The sequence below is a fragment of the Ornithorhynchus anatinus genome, chromosome 7, assembly GCF_004115215.2.
Source record: "Ornithorhynchus anatinus isolate Pmale09 chromosome 7, mOrnAna1.pri.v4, whole genome shotgun sequence".
NCBI lineage: Eukaryota > Metazoa > Chordata > Mammalia > Monotremata > Ornithorhynchidae > Ornithorhynchus > Ornithorhynchus anatinus.
Genome location: NC_041734.1, coordinates 12,069,123 through 12,089,659, shown reverse-complemented (window position 1 = coordinate 12,089,659; position 20,537 = coordinate 12,069,123). Strand labels below are relative to the sequence as shown.

General features: G+C 41.1%; 1 protein-coding gene across 3 annotated transcripts in view; it reads left to right on the top strand.

Moving 5' to 3' along the window:
- Window positions 1-20,537, top strand: part of SNTG1 (syntrophin gamma 1) — a 426,064-nt gene that overhangs the window by 218,316 nt on the left and 187,211 nt on the right. For all 3 annotated transcript variants that reach the window (XM_039912673.1, XM_003428461.4, XM_039912672.1), the window contains 3 exons: window positions 1,199-1,253; window positions 6,497-6,631; window positions 18,733-18,789. In XM_039912673.1, coding sequence (XP_039768607.1) covers window positions 1,227-1,253; window positions 6,497-6,631; window positions 18,733-18,789 — 219 coding nt within the window. In that variant the 5' untranslated portion in view covers window positions 1,199-1,226. The remainder of the gene's footprint in view (window positions 1-1,198; window positions 1,254-6,496; window positions 6,632-18,732; window positions 18,790-20,537) is intronic.

Sequence of the window (20,537 nt, the reverse complement as noted above, 5' to 3'; positions counted from 1 at the left end):
TCCTTGTTGTCAAGGGAAAGTCTGCAAACCAAAACAAGTTATTTGTGGCTCATAGTCAATAGTTACAGCTATTCTCTCAACAAAGAAACTTTTGGCAATAAGGAAAACAATGAAACCCTCAAAGAAATATATGTCGGGATCCGTAAGAGGACTCTGTTTAGGTCAGTGGTAATCTATCAGCTCAGTATTAGTTTGGGAAACAGATGACAATCTGTTTCACAGATATCCTTGGGCTGGGGTTTTTAAGATTTCATCAGTCACATATAACAAGTACAAAATCGGTACATGGTAGTTCATCATCACAAAGGCCCATGTGTTACCTACTCTGAAATTAAAGCTTTATTTTGCTATGACATCTCATTTTCCTAAATCACTAGGCTCTGTCAGGATTGTTTTATAATGACAGGATACCATTATCCTATGACAACACCTTATTCCAGTAAGTGTACCTGGTGACTAAAACAAAACTATTTAACTGTGCTCTGTGCAAATTCCAAAGTTCAGCTTGAGATGTGTTTGGGGCCCAGCTCTATCTGCTCAGTCAGTGGTTGGAGTGCGCAGTGCACCAAAACCAGGACTCCACCAAGTTCCAGTTTGGGATAATTTTGTGTTCTCCAACACACTGATGCTTCAGAAAATTAGTCCCTCTGAAAAATGATTTGCTTTCACAGAGCAATAATGTTTGTGAATAAAATCTAAAGTCCAAGAGAAAAAATTAGTCGGGCATAAAGCTTTTTAATTAGAAGAAAAAAGATTAGTCAACCCTTTGCAAGAGATAACAGCGTGAAATGCAACTTTTAATTACTCCTTCCCAGGTCCTTTTCCCAGCAGCAACCACGACTTCAAAAATGAATGTAAGAAATAAAACAACACTTGAGGAAAGAGGTTAATCGTACAATAGATCATGTTTGCATGCTTAGTGGAGCGGAGAGATGGGCTGAAATACTTTTTCCCACTAAAGTTTACTGAATGAAATTAGAATATTGATATTTTATAAAAGCTGCTGAGTTCTTTCTCTTCTCTCCCTCCTTCCACTTCATTTATGCCCCAGCAGCAGTTCCCATGAATTCCTTCTCTCTATGAGAAAGCCATAAACCTAGGTGGAGGATAAGACTTTTGCTTTTTAAATTTAATATCCATATTCATGTTTTCCCCATATAGCCTTTGATGCTGAGGTCTCTTTCTCTTTTTTTTCCAGACAAATACTCTTTGCCGTGCCATAGCACATGGATTTCAGGACTACCTGTGAAGAGGTAGGTTTAAAATGTCTTTCTCTCTTTCCACATAAACCAAGAGATGGATAAGAATGGATATTCAGGGAACGATTTGTAGAAACAGGGGTCCACTAAAAGGGTTTGGCTAAAGGTCAAGCTTGACCCTCAAAGTACTGCTGAAACCTGTCAATCTTTTCCTGCTATCTCAGCAAAGTGCAAGCAGTAATAATGATGTTATTGGTTAAGCGATTACTGTGAGCCAGGCACTGTATTAAGTGCTGGGGTGGATACAAGCAGATCAAGTTGGACCTATTCCCTGTCCCATGTGGAGCTCACAGTCTCAATCCCCATTTTACAGATGAGGTAACTGAGGCACAGAAAAGTGTAGTGACTTGCCTAAGGTTACACAGCAGGCAAGTGATGGAGTCAGGACCCTATGAATCCCAGGCCTGTGCTCTTTCCACTAGGACATGCTGCTTCTCATGTATGCTTAGGGAAATCTCCTTTTTTGATGCAGCGTCATGCATCATCCCCGATATTTATTGAGTGCCTTCTGTGACCACTGTACTGAGTGCTGGGGAACATAACCTCCCTCCCTCATCATATCGGGTGTCATTTACTGGGCTGCACTTGAGTTGGGTGATGGCCTAATTCCAGTACCTGGCAGCACACTGATTTAGATACTGGGCTGCACATCGGAGTCCTGCCCAAGACAACAGGGAAAGGAAGTGGCCTAGGTCTCACTTCCAGGAAACACCTATCCCATGTGCTAGCTTTTTCATCGTCCACCAGGCTCAGCGATCCGCTCGGGACCGTTAAGCATCTGGGAATGTGTTAGGGCTCTGGTTGCCATCCTGCAGCCCTCTAAGCCCCAGAACTCTACAGCACTGTAGAGGCCTTGGAACTCCGCTTAAGTTGACCTATGGGCTTGGGACTGGCCTGGCTCTGTACAGAACTATAGATTTCATCAATAAAGCTCTCTGTGGGAAGATGAGAATGTAGTCTTTTCCCACCTCAAGCCTGGGCAGAACAGTGAGCTTTGGGCTCCAGTGTTCCACCGGGAGACAGAGCCTCAAACATCCAGCCCTTGAAGATGCCAAGGCAGTCCAGTGTGGTTAGGGGCAGAGCAGAGATCTCACATTTCTCTCTGCAGAGCATTCTCTTTGGCTCCGGTACACTCCCTGGGTGCCCACTTTGGCTCATTTACATTCCTTGTGGAATTTAGAATGCATGAGAGTCTGTCTCTCAAAGGAGGAAAATGTTTTCTTCTCTGTTCTTGATGTCCCAGTCCCAGTGTACAACATGCACGTGGATATAGACTTGAATCTTAATTTTATCACAATTTCTATTACAACATGTCCCTTTGTTCCACACAAAAACCCCTTGACTATGGACAGAAAAAACCTTTCTGGAGCTTTAGTAATGTATTTGAATGAACCAAAACCAAGAAGGCATATAAAGCAGTATTCCTTAAGAGCATCATTAATCTTTTTACCTTAAAAGAAAAGAACTTTCACTTGATTTAGTCCATCAGTAGAAAGAGATTTGTCCTTCGATTCAAAAATGACCCTGCTTGAAAGTGAGATTGTACCCATAGGTGTGAAATGCACTTTCACACTTTGTCCATACAAATACCCCTTCTAGTCCCTCACCATTCTGCTGAGCATTGCTCAGATGCCATTGTTTCCGGGGGGAGGGTCAAGGTTTGTCCCACTGCTGGCAAGATACATACTTCAGTTGCTTTTGCAGTAGTGGTGATGATTTGCAGAGAGCCCTCCAAAATTTCTTGCCCAATTGCACCTATTTAGAAAGGCTGGCAGGGAGAAAGGGTATAGTTGGCGGTCACACAACAGACCTTAATATCTCTGTGTCCTCACCCTTTTCCCAAGCCGTCTATGCATGTGATAGAGTGGCTTAGTCAGGGCCAGGGAAGTAGTTTCCACTTGCTTGAAAAAAACAAAACAAAACGGGGGAAAGGCAAAAGAGAAAATAAAGAATACCAGTGGGTGGTTGTGTGTGCACATGTGCACACTACTGTCCTCTGTATTAGTAGACAGACAAGAGCTGGTAAACATCAGGAGCATCAGAGCAGGGCCAATGCAGGGATAAGGGCTGGTGCAGGGGGCCACACCACATCATTTCTAGGGCCTGACCACTCCCTGGCGGTTTCCTTTCCACTGATGAGAGAGCCCTCCAAAATCAGGGACATCCAGCACCCATCTAGGGGGGCACTCTTCCTTTTCCATGCAGCCTCGTCCAGTGCTGCGATATTGATGGACAGTAAGAGATGTTGGCATGGACAATCAAATGACTTGCTCCCCAAATGGAGAAATAGTGTTGTCATAGCTCATCTGGTAGAGAAGTGATCAGGTCAAAGGGTTTCAGCCCAGGGAGTTTATCTTCTGTTTAAAAGGCTCATATGAAATTGATTCCCGACACCGTTTTTTTTCAAACTGTCTCTCTTCATTTCTTTGCTCCATATATCAAGTTCCATTCCAGGTAGGCTTTATTTCTTAAAATAGATTTTGCCTTTGTTTCCTTCTTTCTTTTTCCAGTGGTAGGTTTCAGCTCTGCTCAAGTCCTAAGAAGTTTTATGGCTAGTCCCTCAGTAATTAATTACTTAATCAAAATTGAAACATTGCAATTACATATTCCCATCAGTTCTGGGTGGCTTACAGGAGGGAACTTGGTTTTTTGCTAGCAAAGAACTGGAAGACTTTTTTATTTTGTTTGTAGCCCATATCTCTTTAAAAATAACTAGCTCTCAGCACTCAGTAAATATAGATCCACTATTCCTCTAATGGAAAGATATGTCTGCAGAAGAAGATTCTATTTTTATAGGAATAAGAAGTACTGTATTTGGAAAGTAAAAAAAAAAAAAAAAAAAGAGAGAAGCTGAGATAAAGTTTTCTTCAGACACCAGAGATGAAAACAGCTAAATATGAGAAACATAATTGAAAGAGGAAAAAAAATTCACACTCAAGTATAAAAAATGAATTAGTGCTAACTACCATACTGCCGAGAAGCATGCATTTAAGTTAATATAGATATGACATAAACCGGCAATGGATGGAACTCACCCAAAGAGAACATAGATGGTAGGTAGGTAGAAACTTTCCAAGTTCTGCCTATCTCCTGGGTGCTAAAAGAGTCAAATCAAAACTGAACAAGTTGTTTTACTTTTAAATCCCAATGAAAGACCACCCCTTTTAAAAATTCATTCTTAAAAATGTGAAAATGATTCCTACCTGCACTTACCATTCTCCAAACTTCATCACTCATGTTTAAGTCAAGATTATTGATGAAACAGGAAGATAGAGTAGCAGACCTAGAAAGAGAAAAGGATGAAGAAGATGCTAATTTCCAAAACTTTTGTTTAAGATTATTATTCCATATTGTTTTTGACCTTTGTTTTCATTTCGTTACTACTAGCCTGCCGTTGTTCTTCCTAAAGCTGATTTTCCTTCTGAGCTGACCTCACCTGTGAAGGACTGTCTTAGGGAGTCCTTGCTACCTTAGTTGACACTCTACAAAGGGAGAAGTCAAAATATCTCCCCAACATTCAGTTACGTTCTAAAGTCAAGTATTAACAACTTGCAAACAACTGAGGCTCAGAATTCTAAAGCTAAACATGTCAAACATAAGATATATTAAAAAAATGGTTCAGGGGATATCAGCACCTCTGAGAATCGAAGACATAGATCCTTGGATCCCATCATTGGTTATTGAAGCTGGAGGAACTAAAACAGAATGCTGAACTGAGTACTTGGAAAGGGTGTAAAATGCAAAGAGAGTAGGGTGGAGGCTTATGGTGAGCTCCTACTTGGCCTGCTCTGTGGCCAAAGGTAACCTACAGTGGTGTACACATGCATCCTAATGATTTTTCTCCAGGGAAATGATCTAAAATGGCTCTGGGACTGGATTGGCTAAGCAGGGGACTGGGTAGTCCCAGAGCATTTGTTCTCAGGTGGCCTTCTTCAGGGCTGAGGCGCTCAGGAGAATTTTTCATTACCTCTTCCATTGCTCTTTTCTAACAAATTCCAAACAAATGTGGCTCTGTCACCTGGCTACAAGTGGCTCTTGGGCTTGAAGCTAGATACTGTGGTGCAATGGAAGCAAAGGAACGTTGACTTCTCAACTGCCCTTTCCCCGCTGTACTCTCTAGATGCTTACTAGGACTTTCACTCTTAAAACTCATATGTAGAGAGTATATTAATTCCCTTTATGTACCCATTTCTTTGTTTCCCTGTTTTTGTTTTTTAGCAGTTGTATCTATGCAGTGTATCTGTCTTCCCCATTAAATTTTAAGGCCCTCTGGGGCAGGGGCTGGGCGTTATTCCTAGTGTTGATTCCCAAATGCCTAATACAGAGCTCTGCACTCAAACTGATGATGACCACACTGCATGATGCCAAATAATGTAAAGGGGCACAGAGATGCTAATCAGCATTCTACTATGATCTGCACCACAGAACTGTCTAGTGCTTGCTTTAAGGATACCAATGAGAACATTCGCATGATGCAGTTTTACTCATTTGGGGCACTTCTAGTTTCCTCCCTTTCCCGACTCAAACTCCTCTCCAAAAAACAACCCACACCTAATTACATTTAACCTTAGTGTGCTGGACCGACTGCAAAACTGCAAATACTATACAGGCATGAGCTCCCTAAAACGTGACTATTGCTGATTATTGCTGGTAGCTACTGTGTATGATTGGTAGTGTCTCTCGTTCCTTGGTCTGCTTTCCTCCAAAATTGGGGTTTGTTTGGGACAGTCCTTATTAGCAGTAAGCAGCCTGGACCTAATAGCAGGTGTCAGTCTTGTTTGGTTAGTAGTTTGTTCACTGTTTTCCCACCTGTTCAGTTCCCAACAGGTACTGCATTTAAATTAAGTCCTAGGGCAAACATCCTTCTGAGCCTTCACTACTCCCAGTCCCTCTCTTACATGGGGCTCACAGTCTTAATCTCCCTTTTACAGATGAGGTAACTGAGGCACAGAGAAGTTAAGTGATTTGCCCAAGGTCACACAGCAGACAAGTGGTGGAGTCAGGATTAGAACCCAGGCCCTTCTGACTCCCAGGCCTGTCTACTTCTTTGCTGGTTGATGCTTTTCCCCACCAGGTTCCCAATCAGACGTCAGAACCGCCATGATGTATGTTTGCTGATCTCTTCCAATCAGCACCATTCTCCTCACAGATGTGACTCCTTGAGTTTGTGTATGAGGTTGAAATTATGTCTTGAAAACTAAGCTAATTTTTTTTCCTCTTCTTTTTTTTGTCTTAAGACAAAGACAGGGATTTGTTTGCTGCAGGATGGTAATCAGGAGCCTTTCAAAGTGCGACTGCACCTAGCCAAAGACATTTTGATGATTCAGGAACAGGATGTGATCTGTGTGTCTGGTGAGCCTTTCTATTCTGGTGTAAGTAAAGTTTTCTTCTGTAAAATATCTTTGTATAATCTATTTCTAGAATTTTCTGATTGATTTTATCTACAGGAAGTAGACAATGGCCTTATCTGTAGGTAGCATCTACTAAATATCACCCTTTGAGTGAAAGCCTCTCTTGGTTGGGAACCAAATGCCTTGGGCTACTGTCTAATATGGTGGCTCACTGTGTTCCAATCATCAACCAGTCCATCCTTTTCATGAAGAATGTCACATGAATACTTTACCAATTGCTCTTCTCTGCCATTGCAGAATGATGGCATTGGACTTCCGTGGACAGTGTTCATAGTTTGATCAATGCTCAGCTTTGGGGATGGTGATTATGATGATGATGGTATTTCAGTGCTTACTGTAATTTTCATACAAATTAGGTCAGACTTAATGCCTGTCCCACATGGTGTGCACAGTCTAAGGAGAAGGGAGAACAATTATTGAATCTGCATTTTACAGATTAGGAAACTGAGGTACAGAGAATATGAAGCGACTTGCTCAAGGTCACACAGCATGCAAATGGTAGAGCTGAGATTAGAACTCAGTTTCTCTGACTGCAGGCCTAGGCTCTTTCCACTAGGCTGGAAGTGTAATGTTGATGGATATGCAGCCTGTTACTGAGCCCAGGGGGGAGTATATTTTTCCAGTGGTTTCTTCATGAATGATGTATGGGACTCTGGAGTGTTGTATAAGGATGTATAACTAAACTATTCCATCAAATCCACAGTCTAACTGTACTGACGTACTGCCGTTGAGGGGACCAGTGTTGGGGAGGGACTATAAATTCACACTCAGATGGTGTAATGGCTAGATCGGGGCCTGGGAGTCAGAAGGTCATGGGTTCTAATCTTGTCTCCATCACTTGTCTGTTGCGTGATCTTGGGCAGGTCACTTAATTTTTCTGTGTCTGTTACCTCTTCTGTAAAAGGTGGGGATTAAGAGTGTGAGCCTAATGTGGGACAGGGACTGTATCCAACCTGATTAACTTGTATCTACCCCAGTGCTTAGAACAGTTCTTGGCACAGAGTAAGCGCTTAACAATTACCATTATCATTATTATTATTGTTATTATCTTACCAGTCTACTTGGCAGGATTGAAGTTTTTAAGCTACTTATCATTGTCAAAATAGGTTCTCACATTAAAGTATATTTGTTTTTGTCATTTATTTTGCATACAAGTAAGTCACGGTGGGCCTATTTAGAATTCTTGAGTTAATAATGTGAAAGGTTTCTCCTGAATGTTCTGCCATATATGGTTCCAGAAATTCTTGAAAAGGGTGGGTGGGGACAGTAAATGATCTGCTTTGACTATGAACTGGCCTCTTACTTGTGGGCAGATTGAGTTTATAGTTCATTAGTGGCTTTGTCTCCCAGTAATTTCTTTTGTTGTTGCTGTTGGCGTCACCTTTGTTGAGTTAGATGTTTCTCATCACTTGGCTCTAATTCCCTCTGGGATGAAGACAAAGTCCCAAATCAATAGGCTCCTTCGAACTAAGGATAATGGACATTTCACAGACTGTTAACTATCCTTTTGTCACAGGCCATTTAAATCATCCTGAATCATGCACTCCCACTGCCAAGGCCAATTAGACAGGTGCCTCAGAGCTGTTCTTCCTTTACCTTAGTCATAACAGTAATGGCTTTCTTTCTGATGACTGGGACTGATATTTCACAAAGTGCTGAGACCCAGTGCTTTTTAGCCAGCAACTGTACTGATTCTATTCAGACCAAGGACCACAGCATGAAATGTTACTCAAACAGAAATGGATGTTTTGTATGCCCTGCTAGTGAAAGCAGTGGAGAGATTAACAAGAGTATTTAACGACTGCCTTCAGAGTGTCACTGAGACTTGCGAAGAGTCAACCAACAAGATGCATAATACTGCCACATCAGATAGAAACAGGAGCCCAGAATATGAGAAAGATGAGATGACCAAAGAGTTCAGAGAGGCGGTGGATCAACGGGGTGAACTTGAAACACTTTAAAAGTACCGAATTGACAGTTTGGGGTTTGGCAGCTTCCTCTCTCTGTGTTTGAAAGATGTTGACAGTGGAACTCTTGGCCCTTCCTTACTACATTTCACAATTACAGAATGAGCTGTAGTGACAAACCTAAAAACTCATCCTATTTAGGAAAAGAACAGAAAACAACACTAAGAACAACCTATATTATTTGAACTCACTGAAGCATTTGATGCTCTCAGCAGCAGGTCTAGGTTCTGGCAGCTGTAGAGAAAATCTTCAGGATGACTGGTGAACTAAGAAAACTGGTAGTAGAAATAGTTGCATATTTTGAGAGCACACTTGGTATAGTGCATGGTTCTAGGAGCTTGAGAACTACTGAATAACAAAATGTCGTATTCCCTGCCCACAAGGGACTTGAATTCTAACCTGGGAGTTAAACATACTATATTTCCAAACTGTCAGAATAAATTGGACAGACCTATAAGGAGGGTGTAAATGAGTTTGAAAGTGTTCTCTATGGCTGAAGAGATGATATGGCTCAGGGTTCTGGGAAATTAGTCAGGGAAAGCTTGTTGGAGAAGTTGAGGTTTTAGGAGGACTTTGAATGTTAGGAGAGCTGTGTCTGTCTAGCAGGGAGAAGGAGTTCCAAGGGAACAGCAGGAGCAAGGAGTCAGAGGTGGAAGAGTTGAGAGCAAGGTTCAGCTAGAAGGTTGACTTGGGAGAAGTGAAGACAGAGGGTAGGAAGAAAAATGAAATATATACAGTAGAAAGCTCTGTTAGCCTGGCATGACAGCACAACATCTGGTTAGTAGAAAACTTGGTTTCTGTAAAGGAGAGCTCAGGCTTTGTTTCTCAGCAATTCAGTGAAAGGAGGAGAACCAGGGGCCATCATATATTTAGATTGCCAAAAGCCTTTGTCAATTTCCAAATGAGCATTTTTGTGTTGTTGTTTTTTAAAGTAACTGTGGAACTGGAAGGACTAGAAAGCTGCCATGCCTGCATGGAAAACCAATTAAAGACAGGAACAAAAGTGTTAAATAGTCACTTTTCAGGAACTGAGAAGTTGGGGTGGTTTGGTAGGGATCAGAAAGAGGACAAGTTTTACTTAATTTTTACATATTTACATAATTGACGTGGAAGAGGGATTGTGTGGTGAAGTATCTGAAAATGACACTAAGCTCTTCCAGGTGATGAAATGCCATGTAGATAAGAATAAACTGCAGGAAAACTGAGTGAGCCAGAAAATGGCAAATGAGTTTTGGTGAGAGATGGAACAAAGTAATGCACCTGGGGAAAAATAAGCCAAATTGCAGCTACATGATGATGGGGTTGGAGCTACCATTCGTGATCCAGGAAAGAGACCTCGGAGTTGTTGATGATTCTTTCAAATCATTGGTCCAAAGTTTAGTCACAACCAAAAAGACTCAAACTGAATGCTGACACTATTACATAAGGTTAGACAGTCGCTCTATTAAAATGTTGGTCTGTTCACCCCTGGGATAATGTATACGGATCTGGTTGTTATATTTTGGAAGGACACAAGAGAAATTGAAAAGACTCAAAGAAAGCAGTCAGGATGTTCAGAGAGAAGCTTCTTTGGGAGGATGCGACTGAAAAGATTAAAACTGAATAGACACATGCTGAAAAGGAAACAAAATAGAAGTGTACAAAAATCACAAAAGGTATGGAGTGGTGAATATGGACTTCTTGTTCACCAAATCCCCTAACACCAGGACAGAGGGACACCCACTGAAGCTTAAAGATGGTAGGTTCGAAACAAACAGAGAAAACACTTCTTCACTCAGGGTGGTAAAGACTTGGAATTTATTGTTTATCATCCCCAGGTCAATTATGTAAATATGTAAATATTAAGTAAAACTTGTCCTCTTTCTGATCCCTACCAAACCACCCCAAATTTAAATTGTCCAGACAGAAAAATTCCTGGGTTCCAGTTGGGTTGGGTAGTTTAATGGACAAGTGGACCAAAATGGAGGATAACTTTTCATTCATTCAATCATATTTACTAAGTGCTTACTGTATGCAGAGCACTGCACTAAGCACTTGGAAAATACAAGTGTAGAGTGGGGGAAAAATAAATGGAGTATCCCAAAACATTGTTAGATGTCAAGATAGTGATACAAATGCTGCTGTTGGAGATAATACTGGGCTGCAGCCATTTCGTTAAGGGGTCAGTCCAATGGGCCGGCCCTCCTGTATGGTCTGGTTTTTAGTCCTATAATCTATTTTATATCATACTATTAGGAAGGGTGTGTTCTAAAGCAAAAACCTGGTCCTGCAGGTACTCTGTGGCTAGACTTGAAGCCCAGAGCATTCAGAGTAAACCGGGTGGATGTTATCTGTCATGAAAGATCAGTACACTTGAAGGTAGCCTAGACTTAAACCGTGTGGGAGTTCATAGGTCAGAGTTCATATAGAGTCTGAAAGGACAGTGTGATTCTGCTTCACGAGGTTCTTCAGAACTCAGGTAATAGGGATTCTAACTGAGAAAGTTCCCCATGGAGAGAAATGAAATTCCGTAATAGTTTCTGTCATCTATTTTTTGCCTGCCTCCTTGAGGACAGTGATGGTATCTTTGATTTTCTACAGCATTTCCTTCGTATTCTAAATACCAAGGAAAAGCCTTTTCAGGTGGTTCTAGATATTAATGGGTATACTACTATCAGTTCTAGAAATACTGTATTCCATTTTCCACCACTAACCGCTGGCAATTTGATTAAACTATAGGGCACAAATTTTGCATGTTGGCAGGCAAGGAAAAAAAGTGTTAAGGAGACCACTAAAGTGTTAACCTCATGACCCTAAGAGCTCCTTGTCTGTGATGAGGATGGAGTCAGTCTAGACAGTCTATCATAGAGAAAACTATTTACTTGTCCCATTGGTGTGCAATCAAAATTTTTGCTTCAGTAGAACTGCTTTGAGGGTATGAAATGCCTCTTGCATTTCCATTGTTCTTTAGAAGTGGTGTGACTATTTGATACATTTCAGTTGTTTGAAGGCCAGTTTATTGTATCGATTTTAGCATTAGTGAAATCTTGGAACATCTTAAGTGGTGGCAGGACTATCACTCACTCACTGTCATTCAAAAAAGGCAGGAATATAACCATCTTTGAGGTTCATTGCTGGACACTGATACAGTCCATAAATTCTCATTGTTTATACCATAGGATCCACTGCTTGTGTCCTTCTCTTATTTGGTAAGTGGAAAACAATATTGTGTGTGATTACTGTCCAGTATTTAGCACACTGACTGAACAGAGGCTATTTAGCTTTCTATTTGAGATGGATGATTTTTTTTTTTTGCCACGTTTCAGCATCACTACCCAAATGTGTATTGAAATCTCCCAAGGCAACAAACTGGTAGCTAGGTCCTTCAGAATCATTCTTTTTGTAAGAGTTAGTTATTGTGGGGATTATGCATCAATGATTGCAGGCTGGTATTTCTGTTTGAGGTACGCTTTGGATCACTAGAAACTCACTACTACCTTGTGAGCATGGTGGAGAGGTTGAACCAAGCAACTGTTGAATTTCCTCCTCCAAAGTACCTATATTTACCTATATCTTACACCTCATTCTGTGACATTCTTTCATTGGGAAGTATCGCAGGGCTGCAGTGTTGACTCTGCTTCTAGCTAGCTTAGGTACAAATACTGCCTTCTTGCTGTTCCCTTCACTGGGTAGAGTTTTAATGTCCCCCAACAGAGTTGTTGTTTCCCTTGTGTTAGCCATTGAAAGGTTGTCTGAAAATGTCAATACTTAGGCAGAATACTGCCCAGTGAAAAGCAAGGAGGCATGAAACCAAATCAACCAGAATGTCCTTGGTGTGTCAGATAGCTTGGCAATCTTGTGGAATCAAGAGTAAGACAAAGCAGAAGGCCTTTGTAGCTTTTGTGGGCCCCAATTCCTCTATTGCTACGTGATTTAAATTAACCTCAGACACAGAATCTAACAACTTATAAAATAATTCCTTCAATGAATCAAAGCAACAAAGTCCTGAATGTACACTTTGTGGGAGGGATTGGCGGTTATACACTGAGCATTTGAAACAAGATGACCAAAATTTTACTTTAGTAGAACTACCTTTGAACTGCAAAGGACAGTGATTTATCCATGGAAAATTTTAAAAGTATGAAGCACAAAGGTGCATGTTTCTGATTTTGCTGGAAATTCATATAAACATGCAGTATTCTGTTAAGTAAATAGAAGCTTCAGGAACCTCATCTAGGCAAGCCAAATATTCATTCATTCAGAAGTATTTATTGAGCTCTTACTGTGTGCAGAGCATTGTACTAAGTACTTGGGAGAATACAGTATGAAAGTAAAGAGACACATACCCTGCTCACAACGAGTTTACAGTGTAGAGGATTGAAGCTTTAGCTTGAGCAGTTGATGTAAGGTCACTGAGGGCAGGGAATGTTTTTGCCAACTCTGTTGTAGTATACTCTCCCAAGAGCTTAGTACAGTGCTCTGCACACAGTAAGTATCACATAAATGTGATTGATTGATTTTTACCTCATAGAGGAACTGCTCATACCGTTATCAGAACTGAGAAGCAATTGATAAAATACTTCATATTTTCAAAGTGGGTTGCTCCTTGTTAAGCTTCCTTACTTGACTTGTCATCCCATTTCAATGAGCATCTTCAGAACATCTTTCTGTTATGTGAGTCATTGATTTCAGCCACTGTAAAGATGTCCGGTAAATGCTGGAGGAAACGTTAATCCACATAGTGTCAACTCTAGCATTTACAAACTTGTTTATGCCCTCCATATAAATCAGGTATATATGTCCCCTTTATTTCTGACCACCCTCTTATAAATAGTTTTATGCTTGTCTCTCCATTCAGTGTCAGCTCATTACTCTGTACTTCCCTAGGGGCCTAGTATAGTGTTCTGCACCAAATAGACACTCAATAAATGCTACTAGTGCAGAATAACAAACATATGGAATCTCTACCTAGATAGCTGTGGGGCACAAATGCGCCTAAATTTGTATCCTAGTGTGTAATTTAGAGCCTTTCCACAGTCATTGGATGAAAATATGAATTGTGCACATATAATGCCTATGAATACCTATATAGACGTAGGCAAATATACCCACGCTCAAAAATGCATGCATAATCTCAACTATTGGCACTGGAAAAAATACTAAATTTCTAGATATTCAACTGCCTTTTGAATTCAGATTAAGGCTACTGAGGATGAAGTTCCTTGTGTACAGGTGGCTGAAAGTGGGTCAGTGTACTACTGACCATTCTAATCACCACATGTATACAGAAAGGTTGTTCCTTCTGTTGGCACATTGTTGGTTTGCAACATCCATTGCTGCTTTAGTTTGGCTGCTATGTCATGCGGTGCTCTCCTCCTCCTCAAAGAACCACTCCTTTCTGGATTGGAGCAAGCCATTATACTCTCTCTACTGTAATTGTCTCATTGCCTTTAGCAGAGGTGCAGCATTACCTGAAGTGGCACTCTCTGCCCTTCAAAGTATTTCCTTTGGGTTGTGCCTCTTCAGTTCACTCCAGAGCAGTTGTTTCGATAACCTACTGTCACCACTCTCTGTACATGCAGCCCCCCAGGGAAGTAGCCTGACTGTATACTAGGAATTCTGTTACTACTCAGTCTATCAGTGGCATTTATTGAGTGCTTACTGTAGGCAGAGCACTGTACTAAACTCTTGGGAGAGTACAATACAAGAGTGTCGGTAGTCACAAATAAAGGATAGATTCCAGATTCAAGATGCTCCTTACTTTAAGTCCCTGAAGTGGTTAACTTTTCTCACCTAGGTGCCTTTTATGGAGAGTGTGGGGATCGAGGAGACAGTGAGAAGTGAAAGCAATCAGATGATAACCAAATTATATTAAAAATGAAATCTAAATGTCTTGTAGTGCTTCACAGTGAAGAGGCAGTACGGGAAGAAAGGTGCCCTAATTACTGGTACCGTGAGCCACTGTCTTTAATTATTAAATACGGGGAAGCAGGCGGTGACTTTATCTCCTGAATTATTGTTTTCATTAGTAAAGGGTATGGAAGATGATGAGACTCTCCAGCTGACTTTAAACACATTGGGTAATATAAAGATTGTTACTATAATCATAATTGTGGTATTGGTTGTTTACTATGTTCAATTCAGTTGTATTTATTGAGCATACTGTACTGAGATTCAAGCACTATATTAAGCACTGGACTAGAGAGAAGATAATCAGATCAGTCCGTACCCCTCCCTGGGGCTCAGAGACTAAGGGAAAGGGAGAACAGGTATTAATTCCCAGGTAGGGAAACTGAGGCACTGAGAAATTAAATCATTTGACCAGAATCACTCACTGGGTAACTGGTGGAACTTGAATTAGAACCTGGGTCTTCTGGCTCACAGGCCTGTGCTCTTTCCATCAGGCTATGCTGATGATGATTACATTGTTAAATGTAAATGAAGACATTAACAGATATAATTCAACCATCTCTGATAATGAGTTCTAAATGCACAGGAGCTGCTGAGAATACTGATTGTCCAACTCAATCAGGGTTGCCTGGCAAGAGGAACATATGCAAACAGTTCCCATTCTCCCTGTTCACAATGGAGGGCAGAATGTTCATTTTAAGCACCAAAGGTGCACACTGATCCGGGGTAGAGATTCTCTATTTTCACCGTTTTTTTTGGAGGGGAGGAACCAATAAGATTCTTTTTCTTCTTTGGCTCTTGTGTTGGGAGAGGAGGTGGAATTCCGACAGGCAGACCAACCATTTGAAGATTTTAGTATTTTCTCCCTAGACTGCAAATTCTATCTCTAGTATAGGGCTCTTCCAAGTGCTGTGCCCAAAGTGCATGCCCAATAAATACCACTGCTTGATTGCGCAGGACAGGCAAGTTTGCTCAAATAATTTTAGAAGCATCTTATAATCGGTCCTGCCATCCAGTTCGCGGTGTGGACTGAAGTGGGTGGTGGAGAGGGAGGTTGTTAGGGATTCCAGAGCAAGGCTGAGAAAGGTATGGGGACATGGGCTCTCAGAATGTGGGAAGAAAAACAACCAGGCCAAGGGCAACCATGTGAGTGATGGTCAGTGAGAAGGATAATTGTCATGAAAATATGGCAGAGAGGCACCCAAGAAAATTCAAAATTAAAGGGGACAGATAGAAGAAGGCAGAAAACTTGTGTGAACAAATGGATAGGGAAGACTAAGTGGAGAGATCTCATATTTCCTGCAAATTCTCTACAAGTTTCAGTTAGTTAATCCTGACAGGAGAAACAGAGAAGCAGCATGGCCTAGTGGAAAGAGCATGGGCCTAGGAATCAGAGGACCTGAGTTCTAATCCTGACTCCGCCACTTACCTGCTCTGTGACCTTTGGCAAGTCATATATCTTCTCTGTGCCTGTTACCTAAGCTGTAAACTGGAAATTCAATACTTAGGACTGTGAGCCCTATATGGAACAGGGACTGTGCCCGACCTGATTACCTTGTATCTGTCCCTTATATTTACATGGAACAGTGCTTGACACACAGTTAGCGCTTAACAAATACCATTTAAAAAAAGAAGGAAAAAACCCTCCTTTTCCCTCCTTTAACATTTCATAAGTTTTTGAGGATCAAAAATTCCCATTATTTTATAAAATTGTACCTCAGTTTTGCTTAATTGGAAATAGCTCTAAAACACCACCTTGTGGGGAGGGGCAAACTGTTTTAAGTAGCTCACCCTTCATATAGGGTTACAACACTTGTTCCAAGAAACTAATGGAGCAATAAAAAATGGAGGTAGTAAGTTTGTGTGTTAAAAAAAGAACATTAAAATAAGTGCTGGTTGTGAGTTTCTCAGTTGTTTCTGCTGACTCGGAAGACTCCTAGACTTTTCCCTACATCAGCTATTTTGTATTTGATTTGGATCACGTTCTAAATGTTCTCAAGAGAAGATTAGGCGGAAGTGGGGATGAGAACTTTCATGAAGAATTTTGATCATCGCAGTGTATTATATAGAAAATTAGTGTGGCAGTAAGAGTTGAGTTACCAAGTTGTGGTTTATGCTAACTGTTGCTCTGCCACGTGTTCTAGGTAATGTCAGGGGTGGCATGGTCTAATTAAGTTGCAATTCTTGGGCCCGACTGAAAACTTAGTTTTGATTTGCATGACCTCAGCAGAGTACTTGGCCAACTTCTCTTTTGAGCATTTATTTATTCTGTTCATCATAGGTGTTAAAAAGAGACTACCTCACACACTTGAAGATTAATTTCGGTTTCTGAGGGATTTTATGGGTTATTCCAACCTGCTATGAATCAATGAAAACCCTAGTTCTGTTTGCCCTGCCAGAGTCTCTCATGGCTTAAATTATTTCTTGGTTATGTTAGGCACCAGACAAGGGCATTAACTCCTACTTCTTCTACCTTATCCAGCCATTCAAGCCACCAGGGGTATTCTCTTCTGTGGCCTCTTGGATTCTTTGGCTGCACCCTTGCGGTTGGAACAGCCTATTTAGGAATGATTTCTGACATTAGGTTAAATTAATAGGCCCTTCTGCACAGTGGACGGTGTCATAGGGAAATGCTGGGCCTATCATGAAGCTTTCCAAAAGAAGCACTCTAGCAGAAAAAATATGTGACTTCTATGTGTTAGGAGTAGTATTGTGTTTATTAAGCATCTACTTTGTACAAAGCACAGTACTAGGCCCTGAGTTAAAAAATGGTCTCTGGCCCCCAAAGGGCTCCCTTTCCCTCTTCTCCTCCCCCGTCCCATCCCCTCAGCACTGTACTCGTACGCTCAACTGTATATATTTTCATTACCCTATTTATTTTGTTAATGAGATATACATCACCCTGATTCTATTTATTTGCTATTGTTTTAATGAGATGCTCTTCCCCCTCGATTCTATTTATTGCCATTGTTCTTGTCTGTCTGTCTCCCCTGATTGGACTGTAAGCCCGTTAAAGGGCAGGGACTGTCTCTATCTGTTGCCGATTTGTACATTCCAAGCACTTAGTACGGTGCTCTGCTCATAGTAAGCGCTCAATAAATACTATTGAATGAATGAATGTACACATATGGAAAAATGAAATGATGAAGACCTAGAAACAACAGCAAAGGCAGGGGAAATAATAAATACACTGGGTGTTCTGAGGCTGTGGGAACGGAATCTCAGGCTTCCCACGGCTCAAAGCCCAACAGATGTAGCCACAGCCTCTAGGCAGAGCCTTCCCAGAGTTCTGAAAATGTGCGCAGTCTGTGCGACCACTGGCCTTGGACAAGTTAATAATAATAATAATGATGATTGTATTTGTTAAGCGCTTACTATGTGTCAAGCACCATTCTAAATCCTGGAGTAGATACAAGCTAATCGGGTTGGACACAGTCCCTGTTCCACATGGGGCTCACAGCCCTAATCCCCATTTTACAGATGAGGTAACTGAGGCCCAGAACAGTGAAGTGACTTGCCCAAGGTCACACAGCAGGCAAGTGTTGGAGCCAGAATTAGAATACTTCTGACTCCAGGCCAGTGCTCTATCCACTAGGCCATGATTCTTCCCTTGGGAGTAAGGTCTTAGAGTAGCATGGCCGGGCATCGGAGGGGGAACTCCCAGAATGTCGTTCGTTGTCTCGGTGGATGTCAAAGGCAAGCGCTGCCAGTATTTGAGTCTCTCCCAGACCTGCTGCCACGGGGCAGGTGGGGAGCAAGGCCCTAGGAGTGTTTTTCAACTCATCTGTGCTAAGAGTTACAAAGTCTACTCCTATCAAATGCTCTTAACATTAGCCAGGTAACAGATCATATACTGTTAGCGCCTTTCAAGCACAAGGATTCTGAGAACTTTATTTCTTCCACCCACTAGGTTTGCCCAGGGCAGGCAATGCCTCTGCTTACTCCGTTTTCACAGACTATATGAATCAGATTGAACCCAGTGTTCATGGTCTTTCTTTAGAAGAAGAACTCTTTCAAGCCACTGCAGCATTTTAAAGTGCAACACAGCAAGCTAACAGTCCCAAGGTCCCAAAGAACTCAATGTGCTGCCGTAGGCACCTATTGTACTATCAGGGTGGAAACAAAAATGTCTTTCAGTGCAAACATAAGACTATTTTAGAATCTGCTAACTGCTTTTTTTTACCTCTTCTTTTTTTTCCCCCCCAGGAAAGAACTGTCACAATTAGAAGGCAGACTGTGGGAGGATTTGGACTAAGTATAAAGGTAAAGCACCTCTTCAGTCTAACATTGCATTGAACACTATTTTATTATCAATGGCGTTATCTTGTTCTGGGGAGAAAAGATCTAAGAAATGATGTGAGATGTTAGATCTCCCCAATATGTTGACTTTAGCTGGAAAGGGAGGGGCATCACACTGAATTTTAGATGGGGGCTCTTTTTTTGGTGAACTTTATTTCTTTTTTTGGTGAGGGGGAAAAAAGAGACATTACACTCCTAACCGGGATGGGTGAGGGAGAATTTCTCTGGTTTAATCTGGTTTAAAGTGTGCTGTATAGTATTGTGTAGTATAGCATTGTGCTCTGCACATTGTACAGCCTTAGTAAATACCACTGATTCATTCATTCAGCCATATTTACTGAGCACTTACCGTGGGTAGAGAACTGTACTGAGCACTTGGGAGAGTACAATATAACAATAAACAGACACATTCCCTGTCCACAAGGAGTTTGATTGAATAATTGACATGCCTCTATTATCTGGATACCACTTAAGTGGTGGTGGTGTGTATGTGAAGGGCATCATCATTGTCAACAGTGCTTCTTCTGCCCTTCTTCCCAATTTGCATTCACCTCCGAGGCAGGGCTGGGGATGACAGATGGATGGATGGAGGTGGGTTGTGGTAGGGCCAAAAACAGGAATGTAAGAGTTGTCACTAACTCATTCACAATTTTCTGCACTAGCTGGTACAGGTTGTAACACTGAAATCATTACTGATAGTTGGATGGCAATTAATTACAAGTTCTTGATTACCATGGCAAAGATAGTGGACAAGCTATGGGTTGATAAGCAGTTCTAGTAGAAAGATAACCCTATTCATTCATTTTTTTAAAATTCAATATAAAAAATGGTTTTCATGTTTACCGTATTAACATTTAACAGTTGCTCCACTTACGGTGTATTGCTCTATCCCTTCAGAAAAAAACAAGTTTAAGAAATAATAAATGCATGTTTCATATTCTATAATAGAGAATAGTAGCAGGCATTTTGAGTTCTTTACATTTGACTTCAATTCTTCCTAGAGAAAGGAATTAATTTTTACCTACTGCTTCCTCCCCATTTCCCTTCTCAGCACAGCAATCACGGGATGGTGGTAATAGTGGATAAAAACCAAGAATACAAATTTTGCAAGAAAAGTGAAACTACAGTTCTTTTTGTGAATGTTTATTCCACCTGACCTTATATAACAGGATTTAGGAGATTAGTGTGCAGTTCCCTTATGTTGTCAGCGATAAGAAAATTGCTGAATAGAAATACTATTTTTAAAATTTGCCTCAGTGCCTTGACTTTATCTTTTTGACCCATTAAAGGTCCCTTTTCATGGGAAAAAAATTATTACATCATGACCACAGTTTCCTATGAAGTAAGCAAGCAAGTAAATCCATTGCTTGCAGTTGGGTTTTTGTTTTGTTTTGTTTTCAAATTCAAGAATCCTGAATGCCCTTGGGTGTATTAAGGGCATCAGTAAGGAAGAAGTTCATTAAAATAAAAGCCAGTCTGAACTGGAACCAAAATGTTCAATTTAATGGAACTTTCAATTTGGGAAGACCTGATTTTATTTTGGAAGATTATTTTGCACATCTAGAGTTATCTCCATGAGGAGTAGAATGGAGTAGCACATAAAGCATAAGCCTGGGAGTCAGAAGGCCATGGGTTCTAATCCTGGCTCCACTTCTTGTATGCTGTGTGACCTTGGGCAAGACACTTCATTCTCTATTCCTCAGTTACCTCAT